Below are 22,013 nucleotides of genomic sequence, written 5' to 3'. Positions count from 1 at the left end.
CGTGTGAAATGGCGGCACCGCAATGCAATCAAACTCCGGCTGTGCATAATGGTCAATCCTCTGGTTGCCTGCCAATATCAATGGCACTCCTTGCATTAAGGTGCCTGGGAGCGAGATCGACATACATAGCTCACTGCTCCTGCATGAGGGCTCCCCGACGTAAGCATCGAGCAGCCTCAACAAAAGACTTGTCACTCTCTGACCCTGATGTCTTGCAAAAATACCTCGGAATTTATTATGGTCGATAGGATCAATAAGAAGGCTGCTACAGGTTAAGGGAATGATGACAGTGAACTGCTTGCGGTCCACGGCATTCTTGATCTTCCCTAACCTACGCTCGAAAATGTCCAGGTGTGCAGACCTAACAACCTAGCCATGATCCGCATGACAAATATGTAAGGGGCTTTTATGGAATCCTTTCCCGATACTGTTTGACCCAAATACGCGGTTTGTCTCAAGCGTAGTATAAAGCCGTGGTCGCTGACCGACACATCGTGCTTTACAGAACACATCAAATCCTGCATACGCAAGGACCTATTGAGTCAGCCAATCACACTCACGTAACTTTTCGTTTCGCCCACGATGCTCTTCCGCAACATTGCCTTCTACCTCACTGCTGGCGCCTGTCTCGCAGTATCCCCCGTTCTGGGCGCCAGCGACATCAATCAAGCTGTCTCGGACATGAACGCCCTTACCACTGCCATTCAAAATGCCCGCCAGTCCCTAGACAACTACCAGGGAGGGACGATCTCTAGCCTCAAGGTTAAGACTTCTGTGCAGGCAGCCAAAAGCGCCGCTCAGAAAGCTCGCCAGAACCTGGCTCAGCAAGACGAGCCCTTCAATGATGACGAGGCCGAGCAATATTACCAGGCCTACCAGGCAATGTGCCCAGAACTCGTGGACACAGTGAAGGTAGCACAGGACAAGGTATTATGCTCTGGGCGGTTCCAACTTCACCGATTCGATATGCTAATATCTTTCTTGTGCAGGCGCCTCTATTCAAAAACGCTGGATTGGCGTCACCCGCGAGGGCGACCATTGATTCACTCCGGGATGAGCAGGACCAGTTCGGGGAGGAAGCCCAGAAGCACGTCCCTGCGGACGTCTATGCCAGGGCAGTTCCTTGTTCGGATCAAATCAGGCAGGCGTTTGATGACAATGACAATGCTCTGTCTTGAGGGACTGCATAGTCGGTTCTGAGTATGTTGACATTTACATACTCAAATGGCAAGGTATCTGCGTGAGGGACTGGTGAACCGGAGGCAATACATCTAATTGGCTTCATAGTTTTGTCGGTTTTCATTTAACATCCTAGATGTTTGTAATATGGAGAAGTCATGTCAAGAGTATCTTCCTTCCTTCCTTTCTTCCTTTCTTCGTAATCTTCAAGCCTGAATGAAAGTTAGTCACGAGACAGCGCTTAGTTACCTTAGCCGTAATGATGATTGCTGTCGTGTCAATCCAGTACGTATTGTCTACCTTACATTAGTACTATTAGTACTACTTGATCGCCTGTAAATACTGTTTTATGAAGACTTGGCAACCCTTTGGGAGTTTCTGGACGTCAAGCAAGCCTTTCCCATTGTTACAACTACTAACGTTACTCCGCCAATCGACCCGAACCTTAAAGCGTACAAGGTCCATTATGAAGACTCGAGAATTTGGTCTGGCATTCCCCTCCCTGGCCTCCTTCAGCCCTTGCATACCATGTGGCTGGTGTCAATTCCTGAAGAGGACGGGCATTCTGAGAGGCATTCCTTCATGCCCTTAAGGCTAGTTTGTAGAATGTTAGAAAAAATAAGATAGATATGTGTCAATAAAGTCTATTGCAATGTCAGGCAATGTGACACACTGAATCCATCTGGCATGGAGATCTGTTCCTTTGAGGCCTTCCGGTGTAGGATGACATGACTCGCTACGGCCCCGCACATTGCGTGTCTGTTTACTCGTTTACGAGTTCGAAGAAGGAGTGAGGTTCTGGTAGGATGGGCATTTCTTCAGCATCATCTTGGGGAGCCCGCATATGATGAAGTATGTTTAACTCAGCACATGTCATATGGGTGTCTTCCAAGATAGATAGATACTAAGTACATGAAAGGTACCCCTGAGAGTATAGGCGATTAGGCATTATCAATTAGATTAGCTTTAAAGTATTTTGGCTTGTTTTCCCACTACATCATTTTCGTGACCATACCTCCCATATGATCACCAATACATAAAAGAAAAGACAGTCAAAGAAAAAGACAATCTCAATCCCACCCTGAACTACATACCACGACCTGCCTGCCAGATCAGCCTTCCAACCAGTACTTTCACCACAATGTATGATCAATCAATCCAATCTCACGGCATCCATCCAGTTACCACCCTTTTGCGCCACATGCCCTCTCATCTGCGCAACCCAAGACACTGATTTCTTATTCAAAGGAAAGAAAATATGACCACGATTGCAAACAAAAAATTCGATATACATATCATGCGGACTCAGGCCTCTTCTTCTCAGCTCTAGGAGAATGCATTCATCAGGACGACGCAACTTGATCCTTGTTTCCTCCCCCACTCCCCTTCCGCGCCTTTTGCCATACCACTCATACTGCAAACTGCCCGCGTCCTCAACCGACACTCCGAAAAGGTCCGCTTCCCCCCGAGTAGTGTCAGGTGCGTACTTCCAGCGCACGTACTCAGTCAACACATGGGTGGGAGACTGCAACACTGTTCCTCGGATATAATCGTGTAGGAAGGTAAGAGTAGGCTGTGCCATGATCAGTCGTCGGATACTGTTGCTTTGCTGGTCGCGCTTCTGGCGCAAATACATATCCAGTTGGACAAGGAACAGTGTAGCGAGAAAGATGTCCCCATCTTGCCAGACGTGCCGGTTACGGATCGTCCACTCCCGGCGCTCGTTGTCGGGGATATCCATCAAAGCCCACAGTTTCAGGATGGGAGTGGCCGCTTGCGACGGGAGGTTATACCCAGCTTGGTGGAGGAGGACCATGATCTCTCGCACAGTGTTGTCGCGGTATGCAAGCATTCGGATCCATGGGATGGATGGAACGAGGAGATCAAGGTTATACTGGCCGTCTTGGGGCTGGGGGTCGCACCAGTGCCTGGGCTGGGTGCACAACTTAGGATAGCAGAGGAAGGGGAATGTAATGGCAGCGTAGGGGTAGCGGGTTGCCGCATGGGTTGAGATAACATGCCCGATATGCGCGCTGAGGAACTGGTGAAATGGTTTAGATAAAGCACCTATGTTGACTATATCGTTGACGTCGAGGTAGCTGGTGAGCGAAATGGCGAGTTGAGGATGGTATGAGAGTCTTCGCAGGAGGTCGAACCCTTCATGAGGGATATTAGATATCTGAAGTTGAGGGGGTGGCTGGGTTTCGGCACCGTGCATCGGAGCCATGTTCAAGGCTGGAGGGGCGATATCTCGTTGCTGCTGTGGCATTATCCTGGCTTCTGGACGGCTAATAATCCGCGGCTGTTGTGGGAGAGTGTTGGCATCTGGGTGGCCGGCAACCCGTGGCTGCTGTGATACTGCCCTGGCTTTTGGACGGCCCATAGCTCGTGGCTGCTGTTGCACTGTTCTCGCTTCAGTCCCTTCTGCGGTCAACGTGTTAGCAGATGTTGCTGGAATGAAGGTATTGCTTGGGGCCCTGGTCTGAGCAGCAATTTGCGGCCTTGCTTCCATAGCCCCGGCTGGCTGAAGAGATATGGACGCCAACTGGTCCTTAGGAATTGGTTGGAAGCTACCACTGAACTTTGCAGGGGGGATATTCGGCACCTTGATGCCCTCGTTCGTAATCTGCACAATAGCCGGTACTTTCTCTTTTGCATTGCTACTCTGCTGGCGCATAGGTATGATGTCCTGGGGCGGAATACCGGCGATCAGCTGCTGACGGATCAAAAATGCCTGCAGTGCTAATTCGGGGCTAAGATTTGCTCCAAAGAGTTGGGGTTGCTGGTTTGGCACTGCGGAGGATCTCTGTGGCTGGTTGGAGACTTGTGGAAGTTGAGGGATATTCGGGGGCCCAGAGGGTGTCGAGACGATGTTTGAGCGCCCAGGGGGGAGCTGTACTCGTGGAGGATGCTGTGCTCGAGGAGGATTCTGTGCTCGATGGGAATTGTGTGCTCGATGGGAATTTCGTGCTCGGGGGTGATGCTGCGCTTGAGGGGGGTTCTGCGTTTGAGCAAGATTCTGCGCTTGAGGAGGATCCTGTGCTCGAGAGAGAAGCTGCGCTAGATGCGGAAGCTGTACTTGAGCGAGATTTTGCAATTGAGCGAGATCCTGTACTTGAGGGAGATTCTGTACTTGAGGGGGGTTCTGTATTTGTGGGGGGTTCTGTGCTCGAGGGAGGAATTGTGTTGGATGAGCGAACTGTTGTCGTTTTCGAGGAGGGAGCTGTGTTCGAGGAGGAAGTTGTGCATGAGGAGGGAGCGGTGCTTGAAGGGGCTGTGCTTGAGGGTAGAACTGTGCTGGATAAGCGAGCTGTGGTGGAGGAGAGAGCTGTACTGGAGTGTAGCGCTGACCAAAGCCACTCACATGAGCACTAGGAAGGCTCAAAGTGCTCTGTGTGCTATGTTCCGTGTTAGGACGGACATGGCTGTACTGGTTTGGGGTCTGATTGCTCTCTCTAGAGCCCGCAAGAAAGAGCAAGCACTCGGCGGCAACGATGTCTTCTTGAGTGGTGGGAGTCGTCATTTTGTGAATGTCTCGCCGTGTAAGGCCAATCAGAAAATCACGAAACGGCTAACGCCGAGCACTGCAGTGATCAGTTGGATCCGCTTCTGAAACGGGGCTGAGCGTTGAAAGCAGGCCTTACACGAACGATGCGATACTCGTGTATCAACTATTCAGAACAGAGCACTGACCGGGGATACTTAGTTGTTAACACCACACAGAGAGACTGTTCCGAAATAGTAGTAGTTGAGATGAAATGCCGAGAGATTGGATGTCAGTTGATGTGCGAAGCAGTGAATAGATGTAGGGTTGCTCCCTGTGCAGTTGTAGTACTAAGTCATGAAGAATTGTCATGGGAGATGGATAACACTCTTTTTCTATTCAGTGAATGAAAGTTGGGACACTCCAATCGACTGGCTGGAAGAGTAAATAGTATGCCAGCTCAAGCGTTAACATTTGCAGATTATATCCAAGGTATGTACAGTTCCAAGAGCATGTTGATCAATATTCACCTAATATGCATTTCATGCTAGGATTCTGTATACTGTATTTGCTAGCATGTATTTTAGCTGCAGTTCTGGGTTACTTACCATACCTACAATCCAGAATTAATGAGCATCTTGGTTGTATTGTATCTCCTAAAGAGAGTTGCTTTGACGTGAAGACTTTGTCAAGAGCACAAATGTTGTCATTAACAGGCTCTAGACACTAATGAGAAGTTACAAAATCTCTTGAATTGGATACACAAGCAAATACCATCAAGCAGACTGAGCTGAATAGTCAATTGTTGAGATTGATCTTATCTCGAATATACATAGCTTTTAGCTATAAGATTTCCACAGCATAACGTCGTCCATACATCCCACATATCCCTATATCCAGTTGAGAAGATATTAAAACAAATGTTGAATCAACCTCGACACAGCGCCAAATTTTGCGGCCGAGGTGTACGGCAAGAGCCGCCCGCCTGCCCTAATATGTTCCCCGCTTGTTGATCGAAACAATCGAGCGAGGATCGCAGATAACGATGATCTGTGCATCGCAACCGCGGGACAGTATATATCTATACAAAAGCCAAGACAGTCCAAACGCAAGAGAACACTCCGTTCGCGCGGCGTAAAGTAGAATGCCAATCCAAAAGACCTGTTGAAAGGTGACCGCCAAAACTCCGTGAAACAAGAATACCATCCACTGTTAAATCGAGGGGGGTAAGAAGTAGTAAGTGTCGTAAGGAAGTTGAGTAGGCATGAGAAAATTATCGGCGGTGCAGCAGAGTCAGGAACTCCTCCCGGGTCTTTGCGCTCGACCGCATGCAGCCAAGCATACAGCTGGTCGTGGTAGTGCTGCTAGTCTTTTGCACACCACGCATCACCATGCACAGATGGGACGACTCCATGACAACACCAACACCACGTGGTTTCAGAACCTCGGAAATAGCCAGAGCGACCTGCTTGGTCAAGCGCTCTTGCACCTGGAGACGACGAGAGAACATTTCCGCCAGACGAGCCAACTTGGAGAGACCAAGCACGCGGCGGTCAGGAATATAACCAATGTGCATCTACCGAAGAAGTGTTGGTTAGCATTACTGAATCTCGTACCGAAAAGAGCAGTCTTACCTTTCCAGTGAAGGGAACCATGTGGTGCTCGCACAGCGAGAACACCTCGATATCTTTGACAATCACCAGCTCGTCATGATCTTCATGGAAGACCGCACCATTGACAAGATCCCGAACATTCTCCTCATAACCCTTGGTAAAGTAGAGCATGGCCTTGGCATATCGCTCTGGGGTTTCGCGCAGGCCCTCTCTTTCCGGATCCTCTCCAACACACTCCAAAATCGTCCTGACAGCTCCTGCAAGCTTCTTAATGCGCTCCTCTGTCTCTTCGGGCGACGACTCCAGTCGCTCCCTGGTGCCAGGGCCTGAGGAAGGGATCCGTTAGATCTCGATGATATCCAATCGCATCAATGATCACTTACAAGGCCAGCTCAGTCCATCAAAGTCAATTGGAGGGAAGAGGGTGTAAGGGCTCGCAGGTCGGCTGACAGTCGCAGGCGGGGTCAATGCACCGGCCTCATCTCTCGGATCGCGGGGAGGGTCGTTCAATGTCGGCCTGAATCGCGCAATTAGTGAATTGATTGATACCATCCCGCAGACGCAACATACTTAGCAGAGGTAGAGCCCCGGGGGGTATCATCCACCAGGGACTCCCCGGAAGGGTGAGCGGCAGAGGCGGGCAAGTTGAACTCAACCGGGATGCGGGGAGTAAACGACGAAAGGATGGAGGAGTTGAGACTCTCCCTCTCCCGAGCATCGCGCGAGCTGGTAGAGGGGCTGGTAGAGGCATGCAGAGGAGAGCCGCCATTCAGCATATGAGAAGGTATGGCAGACCTAGGCTTCGGGCCAGGAGGAGGGGGGGAAGTTCCAGAGCCCATGATTATTTTGGAGGAGAAAAGTAGGCAAGCGAGCAGAGGGAACTGAAAGACGGAGGAGATGTGGGTATTGGCGGCGTTGACAGAAGTAGGCTAAGCAACGCCTTGGGGATTGAAGAACGGATGGGGGAAGTGAGAAAGGAGGAGAAAGAGTTACAGTGTCAGAGACATGGCAGTAAGCACAAGAAGAAAAAGGATTCTGGAAGGAGGAGGATTAGTGTAAAAACCGAAAAAGCTAAGATGACTCCGGCCTTCGAAGGGGCGGCGACTCAATGATTTGATTTCCCTTTCGAACCCCTCCGCTTTTTCGGACGGCGGCGTGATCGCTGTGCTGACCGCCTTTGTCTTGCAGCCACTCACAGGTTGGCTGGCGGGGCTGATTAAGCTTCCTCTCCCCCAATTGTCGAGAATTTCCCCTCCACAGTAGTAATATTTCCTAGGGTGATCTTGTTCTGTTGCTAGAAATGCTTTACTTTGGATATTGGGTGAGTTCGAAATTATTCGCCAATTCATAAATTCACATCCGATAGCTAGGATCGCACATGTTCATCTATCTGAACCCGATCCCTCCCTACTTACTTAGTAGTTGCAAAGAAATCAATCCAGCTCGGTCATTGCGGCTCCGATTGGCAACGGCAGAAAAACGCTCCCGAGTGGGGCGCCAATCATCATGTCGACATCACGAGGGTAGGTGCCTGAGGCAATCTACTCAAAGAAGGGAAACAAACCATAGTCTGGAAAATGATGCAGTACTAAGTAGCTAGGCTTCATATGTTACATTGCAGCCACTAAACTCCTGTTAACCGACTGTGCAGCAGAATTCGTTGTCATGTGTTTGTTTTCTTTCCCACATCCTCGCTGTGATTGTAGCAACCCCATCGAAGAAGTACATGAAGTGAGACCAGCCATCCCCTGATGCAAATTTGCATCTGAAACTGGCAGCTCATGGTTCCAACTCCTCGGTCGGCACATCCTCCAGATCCTTGCCGACAATCGCATCTGCCACCTTCCACACCTGCAGCAGGTTGTCTTCAGCCGCCGAGCAGAGCACCCACGGATCATTCAGGTTCCAGCTGAAATCCGAAATGCGGTTCGTGTGGCCGCCGTGCATGAACAAACTAGAAACAGTGTCAGCAGTGTAACATGGTACAATACGGGAAGCGTTACGTACAGCTCGGGTGGACCATCCTGGGCATCCTCAGGGGTCTGTTCCTCCCCAGTCCGGCTAAGATCCCAGAACATGATCTTGCGGTCATAGCTGGCACTGGCCAGTACGCTCTCCTCAAATGGATGCCAAGAGAGCGAAGTCACGGAGTCGTTGTGACATTCAAGCGCGTGCAGTTTGGTCTTCAGATTACGTAGATCCCACAGGCCGATCGACTTATCGGCCGATCCGGTGGCCAGGACCGTTTCTGCGGCAGGGTTGAACGCAACGGCGTTGATGGCGTCACGGTGCTGGCCCTCCGCTGATGCAGCCGCACGCGTGGTTTCGGCCTCACGCACATCGAGAATTTGGAGGGTAATATCATCAGATACCGTTCCGATGAGTGAAGAATGCAGAGGATGGTATTGAACATCGTTGACAATAGAGGAATGATGGGTGTATGTCCGAACAGGCTTGAGTGCCTTGTTACCCTTTGTGTACGTCGTCAGATCCCTGAACAGCGGTTAGCTCCAGAGCAATCGTGTTTCACTTCTTTGGTCAGATCTTACCAAAGACGGACTGTCTTGTCCTCGCTACCTGTAGCAAGGTGACCGGTGGTGTGTGGACTCCAGCTGAGACCGAAACCCTCGCGAGTATGGCCTAAAAGCTCCATCTGAGGGTTGACAGTGCCTGTAGGCAAGCTTGGGTGCTTTGAGCGATCCCAGATCATTACACGGCCATCTGTGCACATGGTGGCAATGATGTTGGGGTTCTGTGGTTGGTATCGCGCCTTGTTGACTTCACCCTTGTGATCAATCTTTTGCACAATGTTGAACTTGATTTCCATAGGCGCCTTCTTCGAGCTGCCGCCGTATCCGCCAATCTCCCCACGCTCTTCATCGTAGTCATCTGGGTTAGGCGCAGTCGGATTAGGGAGCTGTACATGAGCGATCTGCAGATAGTTTTGCGCATCACTCGAGGTATGAGTGCCAATAAGCAGGCGATGAGTCGAGTAGGGCTTATCGGGAACACTACAGAACGTTAGAATCTATAAGGAAACGAATACAATGGGCGCGCATACTCTTGCTTATCAGGTAGCCATTGTGTTGTAAGAGTAGGCCATTCTAATGCCGTGCTCAGGATCATGTCATAAAGGAAAGGTGCGTTCTTCTTCCATGTCTTGTACTCTGTTCCACTCATTAGTTGGGTCGGGAGACACCCCACTGAAGATTGGACAGCGCACCTTCGTTGATGATCTTCTCCTCGGTGCGCTCTTCCTCCTGCTCTTCTTGCTCCTCAATGAAACCTGGCGGGAGGAACGGTTAGTGAAGCTCGCGCGACAGAATCCGGAGGGTGACCTCTCACCATCGTCGTAAGGCTCCATGGTTGTGGGGAAATACGGTTAAATGGGGGGAGAGATTAGATAACTTTCAGAAGGAGCCGATTGCTCAGAGTTGTGAATAAGCCGGGGTAGGAGGGCAGGCGGTTGAGATAGCCAAGTGGGACCTGGGAATGGAAGGGTAGCAAGACAGAGCTTTGAGCTGCGGATGAAGCTCTCTCACTCTCTGTTCGCAACTGGAGAAAACGCGCGACTTTCCCTTTGGCGGCGCGTTAATGGGCGCCCGGGCCACTAAGCCTGATTAGGCAGGTGGGCTTGGCACCACCTGATTGAGCTTCGGCCGCGGATGGCTGAGGTCACAAAAGTGACTTGGAAGAGTCATCATTCCTTGGTCTCATCTTAACTATCTTCACTTTGGACCCTCCTCTTACCTCTGCTCGGCGCTTCCGTCGCCCCATCTCTCATATTTTCTTTTTGTTTGCCTTCCTTCCCTTGTTGTATTCTACTGTCATACGTTCTCTGAAGATACCCAGTCGTTTCTGCTTGTCTACGACCGCATTGCCGTGCGCTGGATGATTTGCCTCCGAGCTTGGGTGCTTCATTGAAACCTGACGACTACTACGACGACCACGACGCAAGGACACTCCTTTCCTCTTATACATCTTACGCCTTTTTCGTCTGCGAATATTTTCTCCTTTTTACAAATTTCGCCATGGGTGTTCCCAAGTTCTTCCGCTGGCTGAGCGAGCGGTATCCCGCGATCTCCATGTTGATCGCGGAGAACCGTATACCGGAATTCGACAACCTATATCTGGATATGAATGGCATTATTCATAACTGTACACACAAGGACAGCGATTCGCCGACTTTTCGCATGACCGAGGATAAGATGTTCATCGCTATTTTTAACTATATCGAACACTTGTATGGCAAGATCAAGCCTAAGAAGCTTTTCTTTATGGCAGTCGATGGTGTGGCTCCGCGGGCCAAGATGAACCAGCAGCGTGCCCGACGTTTCCGGACGGCTTTGGATGCCGAGACGGCCAAGGAAAAGGCAATTGCTCAGGGCATCGAGATGCCTAAGGAAGAGGCTTTTGACAGCAACTGCATTACACCCGGTACCGAGTTCATGGCTAAGTTAACCGAGCAATTGAAATATTTTATCAACAAGAAGATCTCTGAAGACAAAGATTGGCAGGGGGTGGAGATCGTACTTTCTGGCCACGAAGTTCCAGGTGAAGGTGAACACAAGATCATGGAGTACATCCGGCATGCGAAAGCACAGCCTCTTTACGACCCTAACGTCCGTCACTGTCTGTATGGCCTTGACGCTGACTTGATCATGTTGGGGCTTTTGAGTCATGATCCCCACTTCTCCCTGCTCCGTGAAGAAGTCACCTTTGGTCGTCAAGTTCAGAAGAAATCTAAGGAGCTTGAACACCAGAACTTTTATCTTTTGCATCTGTGTATGGTTAGAGAATATCTGGAGCTGGAGTTTCAGGAGTTGGAACAGGAGGGTGTTTTGAGCTTTCCCTTTGACATGGAAAAGGTTATTGACGATTTCATTCTAATGGCTTTCTTCGTTGGAAACGACTTTTTGCCCAACTTGCCCAATCTGCATATCAACGAGGGTGCTTTGGCATTTATGTTCAAGATTTATAAGGAATCATTGCCCAAGATGGGCGGCTACATTAACGAACAAGGTGTTATCAAAATGGACCGATTGGGCATCCTTTTGGATGCTCTGAGCGATGTTGAGTTCCGCTTCTTTGAGCACGAGTATTCGGATGCACAGTGGATTCGGGCCAAGAAAGGCGAAGTTACAGAGCCCCAGTCGAAGCCCAAGGGTCTCACGATCACCCCTGCCCAGAAGGAATTATTCAAGCAAGTCAAGAAATATGTCCTGAACCGACCTGAAAAGGCAGCAGAAACGAAGCCTCTTGACTTTGCTTCTTCACTGCCTGCTCGTGACCGCAAGTTTGTGGAGCAGCTGGCAGATGACCTCCGGCTACCGTGGACGACCGTCGCAGACGAACATGGTGATCGGTTTATCCGTGTGCAGCTCCCTGGAAATGACAATGAAGACAGCGATGATGAGGATGAAGAGGCTTCCGTTGCGGTTCAGCGGATTATCCGAAGATACGATAACGCAAAGGTCCAGGAGCTGTCAGCCGAAGAAGCCCAACAAGCGGCGGAGAAGAAGTATGAAGAGAAGTTCCAGGAATGGAAAAATAATTACTACGTCGGCAAATTCGGCTGGGGGCTTGACAGTCATGAGGAAATGAAAGAGTTGACGGAGAACTATGTACAAGGTCTTCAGTGGGTTCTGTACTACTACTACAGAGGCATTGCATCCTGGCCGTGGTTCTTCAAGTACCACTACGCACCGATGATCTCCGGTGAGTGTCGAACCTCTGCAGAGACCGAATATCCAGACTGACTTTTCACAGACGTAAAGAAAGGCCTCAATGCAGATACCAACTTTCGACTTGGCAAGCCCTTCCGGCCGTATGAGCAGCTGATGGGTGTGTTACCTGATCGAAGCAAGAAGACTGTTCCTGCGGCATACCGGGATCTGATGACTTCTCCGGATTCCCCTATCATCGATTTTTACCCGCGTGATTTTGAGCTGGACATGAATGGAAAGAAGATGGAATGGGAGGCAGTTGTCAAGATTCCCTTCATTGAAGAACGTCGCCTGCTGGATGCTCTCGCAACTAGGGAACACTTGCTGACCCCGGAGGAGAAAGCACGGAATGGATTTGGTGCCAGTCTTAAGTTCACTTATTCTCCGGAGGTGCAGTTCATCTACCCGTCCTCTCTTCCCGGTGTGTTCCCAGACATTCCGAACTGCCACTGCATCGAGAACATTTTCGATTTGCCGACTATGGATGGCCTTGAGCCATACATCGGCTTGATGGATGGCGTGCAAATGGGGGCTGCAGCCTTGGCTGGCTTCCCTAGTCTGCAGACGCTGCCCCATGTTGGTCAACTAGGCCACCATGGTGTCACTGTTTTCCAGCAGGAAAGCCGCAACGAGAGCATGGTCATTACATTGCTCGATCCTGGGAGCAGGTCGAGTGTCGAGTTGGCCAAACAGAAACTCGGACAGCGCGTTCATGTGGGTTACCCGTTCTTGCAAGAAGCGCTCGTGATCCGCGTATCAGATGAACTTTTCGACTATATTCTACCGGAACCTACGGGTCATGTTGTTTCTATCCCCCATACCCCTGCTCAAATTGATCAGTGGAAGAGAAAGGCCGAGCGGATCGAATCGTCTTACAGCAAAAGACTTGGTACCATTATCGGCCCGGTCGAGTCGATGGTGCATGTTCAGCTGCTCAAGGGCTTGATCAAGACAGACGAGGGTGCTACGGTTAAGGAATTCGCCGATATCCCTGGGCAAGAAACCGACTACGCCCTCCAGCTGGTGGTTGACGATGTGATCAACCCCGATCAACGCTTCATTGAGCGCGAGGCCCTACCCATTGAGGAGGAGTTCCCCGAAAACTCCCGAGCGTTCATGCTAGGAGAATACAACTATGGACGGCCCGTTCAGATTACGGGTCATGACCATGGCAAGGTAAATGGAATGATTGCAGCGGTGAAGGGTCGAGAACCGGAGTTTGGAAGGGACCGAGCCAGGGATGCTGAGAGGCTCTGCCCTTACATGCCGTCGTACGCCATCGCTCGTAGCTTGCGGCTCAATCCTTTGGTTCTAGCCAAGATCACCTCATCGTTCTCCGTCGACGTTGAAGGGCAGCGTGTCAATCTGGGTCTCAACCTGAAATTCGAGGCCCGGAAGCAAAAGGTTCTCGGCTATTCTCGCCGTGGAGACTCTGGTTGGGAATTCAGCCCTAAAGCCGTGGAGCTCTTGCAACAATATATGATTAAATTCCCCGAGTTTATCGCGGGCATTCAGCGCAATCCGCAGAACGATCGGTACACGCCCACGGACTTCTATCCCGAAGAGACTGCCCTCCTGAAGATGAAGGAAATTCGAGACTGGCTAAAGTCAATTGAGGCGAAGAACTTCGAGCGCGTCCCTCTGGATGCAGAGCAGCTTGATTCTGACCTTGTGAAGTTGATCGAACAAGATGCCGACCAGCTGCTCCAGAGCATGCCACCCATGGAAGTGAAGGCGGTCCGTGGCCTGCCCCGCAGCGCCCTGCTGCGGCCGTCCGATGTTGAGCAACGACTTGGAAACCAGACCTTCAAGCTGGGAGACCGGGTCGTGTATGCTCAAGATTCCGGGAAGGTCCCCATTGCCACTCGAGGCACCGTTGTCGGTCTTACCCGGACACCACGGGCCCTTCTCCTCGACGTGGTCTTTGATGTTTCATTCATGAGCGGTACTACGCTCGGCGACCGTTGCTCTCCGTTCCGAGGCCAGACGGTTCTGGCATCGTCGGTGCTGAACGTCTCCTACCGGCAGCTGACCGTCAATACGCGCGCGTCGAGCAGCGCACAAAAGCAGTCCCAGCAAACGCCCTTGACTGTCGCCGGGTATGGTGCTCCACTTGGGCCCGGTGGGCAAGGACAGCTGAGAGAAGCCCCGGCCCCACCGCCCTTGGGTAATTCCTACCGTGGCGCAGTCTCCGGCATGGGTAACGGTCGCGGACGTGGTGGGCGTGGTGCCTCCAATGGCGTGGGTGCTCAAACCACCTTGCCGTTCCGGCCCCAACCCAACGGAGCATCGCCAGCCGGTGGTCGAGGCCGTGGAGGCATGAATGGGGGCGGCCGTGGTGGGCGTGGAGGACCGGCGCGCACGCGAGGCGGATATGTCGCCGTGGACAACAACCCGGAAGCCGGGGTGCTCAACCATAATCCGAACTTCCGGCCCAAGAACTACTCGCAAGTGCCACCACCGCAGAGCATCTCTGGACGAGGCCGTGGCCGTGGTAATAACATGCGAGGAGACCGGGGAACTGGATTCCGGGGACGCGGTCGAGGACGCGGAGCGGCGGTTGCTGGAGAGAATTAGAGGTAGCTGTGTTAGACGATGAAGGAAGTGATTGTCCAGCCGTGGCGTTGGGATAATAAGTTGGCTGGGTTATATACAGAGAGGATGTCGATGGAGGATTCTATTGTATGTAGCACCACCAGTGACTCGATACCCGAATGACATGACGGACTATGTACCCTGATTGGATTGATCATTCCCCCGCATTGTATGCGGAGAACCTAAAAAGAAATCTACCAATATTAAGCATTGACATCACTGTAATGATAATCCGGGGAAAGCGAACAGTTACATCGGAGATGTCCCGACTCTTGCGGAGACGAAGCTGGAAAAGTATCCGCACCTCTACTATATAGGAGTAGTAACCCTCATCCATTCCCTCCCCCTCCAAGTTTATACTTCGACACAAAACAAAATACTAAACGTAAAATGTCTCCCCCCACCTTCGACAACCTAACCCTCGACCCTTCCGGCCCCCCAGGAAACGCCTGGGGCCTCTTTGGCCCGGCGAACAACGACCTGGGAATGCTCAATCTACTGACCCCGGAAACCGTCCGACAAGCCGCAACCGAGGAAATCCGCGACGGAGTGCGCATTTCCCTGGATCTGCCACTCGACCGTGTGCGATATTCCAGCTTTGGTCGAAAACCGTTCGTCCAGGAACTGATTAATAAGGTGCCGCGGTTCGTGAATGATGATGTGTTGACGTTCAATACGCAAACCAGTACACAGTGGGATGGGTTTCGGCATTATGGTACCCTTCTTTCCATTTAACTACATTATTAGTAGGGATTGCGAGTGAGAGATGCTAACGTGGAGAGTGTGTAGGAAACCAACAACACGGATGCTGGTTCAATGGCCATTGTTTGGAAGAGTTGAAGTCGTCGAGTGTCTTGGGAATTGATGGTAAGCAAGCAACTATACACTACTCACTACAACCTACATCTATCATCTACACACGCAACACATACTAAGATAATAATAATCCAGCATGGGCCAAAAAAGGCGGCATAACCGGCCGCGGCATCCTCCTGGACTATGCCCACTGGGCCAGCAGTCACTCAATCCCCCTCACCCCCTTCACAACCAGCAGCATCCCTCTCTCACACCTCCAATCGCTCATCACCGAATACAACATCTGTCCTCGCCCCGGCGACATTCTCTTTATCCGGACAGGTTTCACAGCCGCTTTCAACGCCCTTACCCGAGCCCAGGAGGAGGAGCTCGGCAATCGCCCAGCGCCCAGCTTCGCGGGCATCGAGAACGGAGAGGCCATGTTGCGCTGGCTATGGGAGAACCAGTTCGCGGCTGTGGCATCTGATACGCCGAGCTTGGAGCCCGCGCCCATTAAGCATGAAAAGGGGATGACACTGCATGAGTGGTGTTTGGCGGGGTGGGGGATGCCGATTGGAGAGTATTTTGATTTGGAGGAGTTGGCGACGTATTGTAGGGAGAAAGGGAGGTGGGGGTTCTTTTTGTGTAGTGTGCCGTTGAAGGTGAGTTTATTTCTTCATCTCTTTAATTAGTGTTTGTGGTTTATGGTTTGGGATGGGCTGGGCTGGGCTAACATTAGATTCGTTGTTTAGGTTCCTGGGGGTGTGGCTAGTCCGCCTAATGCAGTGGCTATTTTGTGATGCTTGGATTGGGTAGACGGGGGTGGTGACTGGGTTGTTTGGTGTTGAGGATGTGCTGGTGTCAGGAGGAATGGAGAGGGGAGGATACATACTACTAGCAGTTGTTTGTTTGTCGATTCGTTTTTCGTGTATATTCCCGCAGCTGAAGAGACTTGCCCGTTGGTGTGGTGCAATAATCATGTAAAGCATCCTGTTCGATATTATATTAGACTCCTGAGAAACTCACGTTCATTTGAAATGGCCATTTGGGTTATGTGCAAATGTGATCTGGAACTTGTAGGTTTGGTGGTGTCTGGTTTGGGGTGAGATAAGAGTCAAATCTAGCTCTGAGTACTACTGGTACTATAGGGGAAAGGGATATCTAATTGCAGAGGACTCTGCACTACGCTTCTCCATATATACGCAAGCCGAACAGCAAATTACGTCTATTATACTCATATATTCAGTATACGGTCAGCTAGACCTATAAACACAGCAATACTCCCAACTTTTTGCTGTCCCCTTTTTTTATCTCCAGGTATACCATAGATCAAACGCCAGGCGCAAATGCAAAGCAAAGCAGAAGGACGGCTGGGAGAGTGAACAAAGAATAGGAAGGTCTAAGAGTACAGGAAAAGAACTAAAAAACATGACAATCATTCACGACCAACCCATTCTCCTTCACCCTCTTCGTTCGAGTCAGCATCAGACATCTCCTCGTCGTTCGCATTCGACTCAAGAGTTTCACCCAATGCCCTCATGGCCAGATCAGGCTTCTTGTTTCCGGCAAGGACCGGCCTTGAAAGGAGGTAGTTGAGGTTGTGGATGTTCTTCTCAGTGAGTCGCTTCAAGCTGTTGTTGATCTCATCGACGGCGCGCTGCACCGCACGGAGCTCAGGCGCGAAGCTGCCCGAGTTCTCCTTGAAGTATCGGCCGTGGCTGCTGAAAAGCGCTTCGATCCACAGCAGGTTGAATTCAAGATGCGGCGTTTCTTCAGCGGCATGGGCCACGAAGCGGAGGAGACGAGGAAGGTAGACTGTAGGCACCGAACGGACCACATGGGAGATTTCGGAGGGAGGGATGGCTTCGTGGACCGCCCGAATGAGTTTCTGCTCGTTCAGACGGAATGCCATGATGAATGCCTTCAGGAAGGTGTCATCGTCGTTCACTTCGCCCGTTACAGCGGCTCGCTTGGCTCCTTCCAGGGTGGCCAGGATGCTGGACGGCGTGATCGAGATGTCGAGGTCGTAGGGGTCGAAGACAAGGTCCGAGTCCAAGCTGTAAATGAGCAGCCCTTCGGTGGAAGCCGCACAGAATGCACGGCCGGTAGGCGAGAAGTCGACTGCCGTGACGCGGACCTCTGGCCGAGTCGTGCGAACTCCGGGGTCGCCACGCTTGGCTCCAGGAAGGTTGCGGTCCACGCGTGTCTCGTGATCGGAGGCTTCACCAGTTTCATCAATAAGGCCTCGCGGTCCAGCTTCGGTCATATCACGGCTGTTGAGGATCTCCTGAGTCCCATCAAGGGAGGTGTTGACCGACACGGTATACTTCTTCAGCATAGAGCCTGTCGCCACATCATACAAGCAGATGTACTTGCTATTTCCAGCAGCGAGAATACAACTACCGTCAGAACTGTACCTGATGCAACGGAAAGACTTGGTCCCGGCAGCATTCGCAGCCGTTTGACGGTCGGTGATCTTACGTCCGCCAGACACATCACGGCGACCATCCACTCCACCGACTTGCACGGCATTCTCCACCGACCAGAAACTCAGCTGCCCGTCCAGGGTGGACGCGGCAACCTGCTTGCCATCAGGTCGGAAAGCCACACTCAGCACATCCGCTTGAAGCTGAAGCGGCTCACTGGTTTGTGTCCGTCCGAAAATGCTCCATACACGCACGGTGCGATCCCAACTGCCGGTCACCAAATGGCTGCCGTCGGCAGCAAACGCCATGGTAACAATGGGACCTTCATGACCAGCCAACTGGTCAAGCAGCTGCCCAGTCTGCACGGACCAGATATGAATGTCGAAGGAGTCTGGAGAGCCGGCGCAAACCACCTCACCACTGGGATCGACAGCAAGCGATGAGAAGGACAACCGGGATGGAGCGGTGAATGTGCGGAAATTGCGATAACGGATGAGATCCCATGCTCTTACGGAGCCGTCCAAGGAGGCTGTGAACAGAACATTTCCTTTCTTGGAGAATTCGCACGCCGTGACTCCACTCGTGTGTTCCGTGAATGTGACGAGACAGAAACCAGACTTGACGTCCCAGACCTTGATCTTTCCATCATCTGCCGCAGTAACGATTCTTTGGCCGTCGGGGGAGTAGGCCAATGCATTCATGGAATCAAGGTGGCCTTGCTGCTTCAAGATGTATGACTCCGACTGCCACTCCCATACCAACAGCTGTCCATGCTGGGAGGAGCCAAACGCCAGCCACTCACCCGACTTGTTTATCGTAACGCAGTCGATGTTGCTCTGGGAGACACTAGACGCGAGTCAGCTCTGTAACTCAGTATTTAGTCAATAATCATACCTCAGCTGATGGATCTGGTTGAATTCCGGGAGGTCATAGAGCCCGAACAGACCGTTCGAGAAACCGACAACCAGCAAGTTGGTGGGCGCATGGAAGGCGGCACAGTTGACCTTGGCATCATTCTGCATAAAAAAGTCTTTCTTGACAATCCTCCACCGGGCCTCCGCAATATCATCCATCGTTTCCGGGTCCTTCTTGGTCACATATTCCCATCGGAAAAGAGCTCCGTCGGAGCTGACTGTGTAGATCTATTTGCGATTAGCCTGAGCTCCAGCACCCCTGCGCGCAGACTTACCGATTCTTGATCAGCAGAGAAGTATGCCGCCTTCACGCCCTGGCGATGACCGGCCAGAGTTGTGGGCTCGAAGCCCTCCTCGGGGTCCATACTCCATACCCGGGCCGTCAAGTCCTTGGAAGCTGTGAGCAAGAAGCGAGAGTCGCTGGACCACTCGATGTGCTGGATCACGTCGAAATGACCGGCAAGGTCACGGTGCAAGACGAAGGGGGCAAATTCGAGCTCGCCATTGTTGTCAGTGCCCGGTGTTGTCGGAGTGTGCCAGAACTGCAGGCGTCTTCCAACTCCGACGGCGAAGTGACGACCAGACGGGGAGAACTGAAGCGCGGAGACACGGCCCTTGAAGGAGAAATGATGGATAACAATTCGGCGGAGGAAGTTGGTCAAAATGGCGCGGCCATTCTCGTCAATGGTCAGGAGGAGGTTGCCGCGAGGAGAGAGAGCAACACGGTCGATGTTCGTGCGGTGCGCAAAAGGAAGGGTATAGGAGGTGTTGCTGCGGGGAGCGGCACATCAGTATTCTTTGTCGCCATTTGACAGCATTAGAGAAATTGGGAGACATACTGCACTAGGTCGAATACCGAGACCTGATTGCCCACTGGGGAGATCAAGCAGGTACCATCGGGCGTAAAGAGCAGATTACCTTTGCGATAGACCGTACCCAGTAGGTTGGAGAACTAGTCGAGACATGTCGTTAGATCATTTTCCAACACTTCCTTTTCCCCCTTTCGATGCGAGGTCACATTCAAACTAAAGATGTCAAACAGATTGAGCTCACCTTAAAATCCGTCTTCATTGTCGCCAACCGAATCCGTTTCCACGTCAATCAGCAAGCGCTTTTCTCTGCCATCCGGACGATCTTCAAAAAAATCGTCTTGCCAAAAGCGGGCGATAAGAGCCGGGATCAACAGTTGCTCCGGTCCCGAGACGTTAGTCTCCAATAGTGCTAGCGCCATCCGGGGCCCTAGCGTCGGCGCTAACCCAGATGAGGCAAAGAACTATCGTTTCACGTATGCCTGAGGCTGCCAACATCCCCGGGTGGGCTGGTCACGCCGCTGTGTTTGCAGGTGTTTGCCTGGGGGGGATTCAGGGGCAGCAACCCGACCAGCCAACCAGCCAAACCAACCAAGTGCAAGAAGAAGGCACGTCCTCCAAGTTCCATCCACACCAAGTCCCTCTTTCCCCTTCACGCCCACCCCCCAACCGGCCATTGCTTCTCTTGTCCTCGCCTTGTCCTCCTCCCATCTCTCGTTGCTTTTCCCTCGTACCGTTGGCCCTTCTCCGTCAGGCCAGGGTTGTCGTTTGCCTTTATTTACTCCCGCTGTTTAGCTCTGTTTAATTGAGTTCCAACTCACCCCTTTATCATCATGTCCTCCACCGAGACTGCCTCCCCCATTGGCATTGCCAACGTAAGTTATGAACTATATCTAACCCTCCAAGACAAGATTCGAAAATTCAATCTAACATGGTTTCTCGATAGCTCCCTAACCAGCGGTATGTGCCCGCCAGATGCGCGCCAACTCATGGTCTACTCTAACCAATCTATTCAGGCACAAGATTGTTGCCAAGCGGGGTGCGGCCTTCACTATCATGGTTGGTTGATTCAGGATACCGTGCGATGGAAGGGGCCAGAATGCTCATCGAAACATATAGGTCGCTGGTGAATCCGGCTTGGGAAAGACCACCTTTATCAACACCCTGTTCTCTACCACCATCAAGAACTACGCCGACCACAAGCGCCGTCATCAGAAGCAGATTGACCGGACCGTCGAGATTGAGATCACCAAGGCTGAGCTGGAAGAGAAGTTCTTCAAAGGTACATACCCACAAACTCCTCACCGCAGGACTGGCTGCTAACGCTGTGGGTTGCCTCCCCGCTCTAGTCCGCCTGACCGTCATTGATACCCCCGGATTCGGAGACTATGTCAACAACCGTGACTCTTGGCAACCCATCATTGAGTTCCTCGACGACCAGCATGAGTCGTATATGTTGCAAGAGCAGCAGCCTCGCCGTACGGATAAGATCGATATGCGTGTGCATGCCTGCCTGTACTTCATCCGCCCTACCGGACACACCCTGAAGCCCCTCGACATTGAGGTCATGAAGCGCTTGAGCTCTCGTGTCAACCTTATCCCGGTCGTTGCCAAGGCCGATACCCTCAGCCCCTCGGATCTGGCCGTCTACAAGCAGAGAGTGAGCCGCTCATCCATTGTCCCGTGCTGAAGAATGGAAGTTAACCACAGGTGTCCCTTTCAGATTCGTGCTGTCATCGAGGCCCAGGGCATCAAGATTTACACCCCTCCCGTCGAAGAGGACGACGAGCATGCCGCCGCTCACGCGCGCACCCTGACGGCTGCCATGCCTTTCGCTGTTATCGGATCCGAGAAGGACGTCAAGACTACCGACAACCGGGTTGTCAAGGGCCGTCAATACGCTTGGGGTGTTGCCGAAGTTGAAAACGAGGATCACTGCGACTTCAAGAAGCTCCGCTCTATTCTGATCCGCACCCACATGCTCGATCTCATCCACACTACCGAGGAGCAGCACTACGAGGCCTACCGCGCACAGCAAATGGAGACCCGCAAATTCGGCGAGGCCCGCCCCAGGAAGCTGGACAACCCCAAGTTCAAGGAAGAAGAGGAGAACCTGCGCAAGCGCTTCACCGAGCAGGTCAAGGTCGAGGAGCAGCGGTTCCGCCAGTGGGAGCAGAAGCTCATTGCAGAGAGGGATCGCCTCAACAAGGATCTGGAGGCCACCCATGCTGCGTAAGTTTGCCCAGTAGCTCGTTCAGAACGACACAATGCTAACTGCAAACAGAATCAAGTCGCTCGAGCAGGAAATCGAGGGGCTGCAAGGCTCTTCCACTCGCAGCCACGGACGTCGTTAAGATACCAGAGGACCACCGGACACGACCGTGGGCCTGTAACGGACTGTGGAAAAAGCAGAAGAAATGTGCTTTCGTCTCGACTAATATCTTTACATCTGACTACCCCTTTAAATGTTTT

At 51.9% G+C, this 22,013-nt stretch overlaps 8 protein-coding genes across 8 annotated transcripts; 4 read left to right on the top strand and 4 right to left on the bottom strand.

The window, feature by feature from the left end:
* Positions 1-582: 582 nt before the first annotated feature.
* Positions 583-1,178, top strand: An09g05330 (uncharacterized protein; the record flags this gene model as incomplete). The annotated part of the gene is made up of 2 exons (XM_001393806.1): positions 583-927; positions 990-1,178. The coding sequence occupies 2 exons, from the start codon at positions 583-585 to the stop codon at positions 1,176-1,178; spliced, it is 534 nt and encodes a 177-aa protein (XP_001393843.1).
* A 1,154-nt stretch (positions 1,179-2,332) lies between these two features.
* Positions 2,333-4,702, bottom strand: An09g05320 (uncharacterized protein; the record flags this gene model as incomplete). Its single annotated transcript, XM_059749825.1, has 2 exons — positions 2,333-4,507; positions 4,544-4,702. The coding sequence occupies 2 exons, from the start codon at positions 4,700-4,702 to the stop codon at positions 2,333-2,335; spliced, it is 2,334 nt and encodes a 777-aa protein (XP_059601441.1).
* A 1,234-nt stretch (positions 4,703-5,936) lies between these two features.
* Positions 5,937-7,052, bottom strand: An09g05310 (uncharacterized protein; the record flags this gene model as incomplete). Its single annotated transcript, XM_001393804.3, has 4 exons — positions 5,937-6,239; positions 6,298-6,602; positions 6,660-6,793; positions 6,847-7,052. 4 exons carry the CDS (start codon positions 7,050-7,052, stop codon positions 5,937-5,939), a joined length of 948 nt encoding a protein of 315 aa, XP_001393841.3.
* Positions 7,053-8,055: 1,003 nt separating this feature from the next.
* Positions 8,056-9,640, bottom strand: An09g05300 (uncharacterized protein; the record flags this gene model as incomplete). Its single annotated transcript, XM_001393803.3, has 6 exons — positions 8,056-8,230; positions 8,284-8,769; positions 8,826-9,287; positions 9,338-9,443; positions 9,500-9,562; positions 9,622-9,640. The coding sequence occupies 6 exons, from the start codon at positions 9,638-9,640 to the stop codon at positions 8,056-8,058; spliced, it is 1,311 nt and encodes a 436-aa protein (XP_001393840.1).
* Positions 9,641-10,307: 667 nt separating this feature from the next.
* On the top strand, positions 10,308-14,579 carry An09g05290 (uncharacterized protein; the record flags this gene model as incomplete). Its single annotated transcript, XM_001393802.3, has 2 exons — positions 10,308-11,994; positions 12,046-14,579. The coding sequence occupies 2 exons, from the start codon at positions 10,308-10,310 to the stop codon at positions 14,577-14,579; spliced, it is 4,221 nt and encodes a 1,406-aa protein (XP_001393839.1).
* Positions 14,580-14,987: 408 nt separating this feature from the next.
* Positions 14,988-16,192, top strand: An09g05280 (uncharacterized protein; the record flags this gene model as incomplete). Its single annotated transcript, XM_059749824.1, has 5 exons — positions 14,988-15,241; positions 15,291-15,312; positions 15,348-15,378; positions 15,549-16,054; positions 16,145-16,192. The coding sequence occupies 5 exons, from the start codon at positions 14,988-14,990 to the stop codon at positions 16,190-16,192; spliced, it is 861 nt and encodes a 286-aa protein (XP_059601440.1).
* A 635-nt stretch (positions 16,193-16,827) lies between these two features.
* Positions 16,828-19,803, bottom strand: An09g05270 (uncharacterized protein; the record flags this gene model as incomplete). Its single annotated transcript, XM_001393800.1, has 5 exons — positions 16,828-18,664; positions 18,713-18,960; positions 19,008-19,503; positions 19,572-19,684; positions 19,786-19,803. 5 exons carry the CDS (start codon positions 19,801-19,803, stop codon positions 16,828-16,830), a joined length of 2,712 nt encoding a protein of 903 aa, XP_001393837.1.
* A 571-nt stretch (positions 19,804-20,374) lies between these two features.
* Positions 20,375-21,895, top strand: An09g05260 (uncharacterized protein; the record flags this gene model as incomplete). The annotated part of the gene is made up of 7 exons (XM_001393799.3): positions 20,375-20,416; positions 20,488-20,501; positions 20,558-20,600; positions 20,661-20,823; positions 20,891-21,201; positions 21,265-21,773; positions 21,826-21,895. The coding sequence occupies 7 exons, from the start codon at positions 20,375-20,377 to the stop codon at positions 21,893-21,895; spliced, it is 1,152 nt and encodes a 383-aa protein (XP_001393836.1).
* Between the last annotated feature and the right edge of the window lie 118 nt (positions 21,896-22,013).

Source organism: Aspergillus niger (genome assembly GCF_000002855.4).
Source record: "Aspergillus niger supercontig An09".
In the NCBI taxonomy this organism is placed as follows: Eukaryota; Fungi; Ascomycota; class Eurotiomycetes; order Eurotiales; family Aspergillaceae; genus Aspergillus; species Aspergillus niger.
Note: the sequence above shows the minus strand (reverse complement) of the source record. Positions and strands in the feature narration are given on the sequence as shown.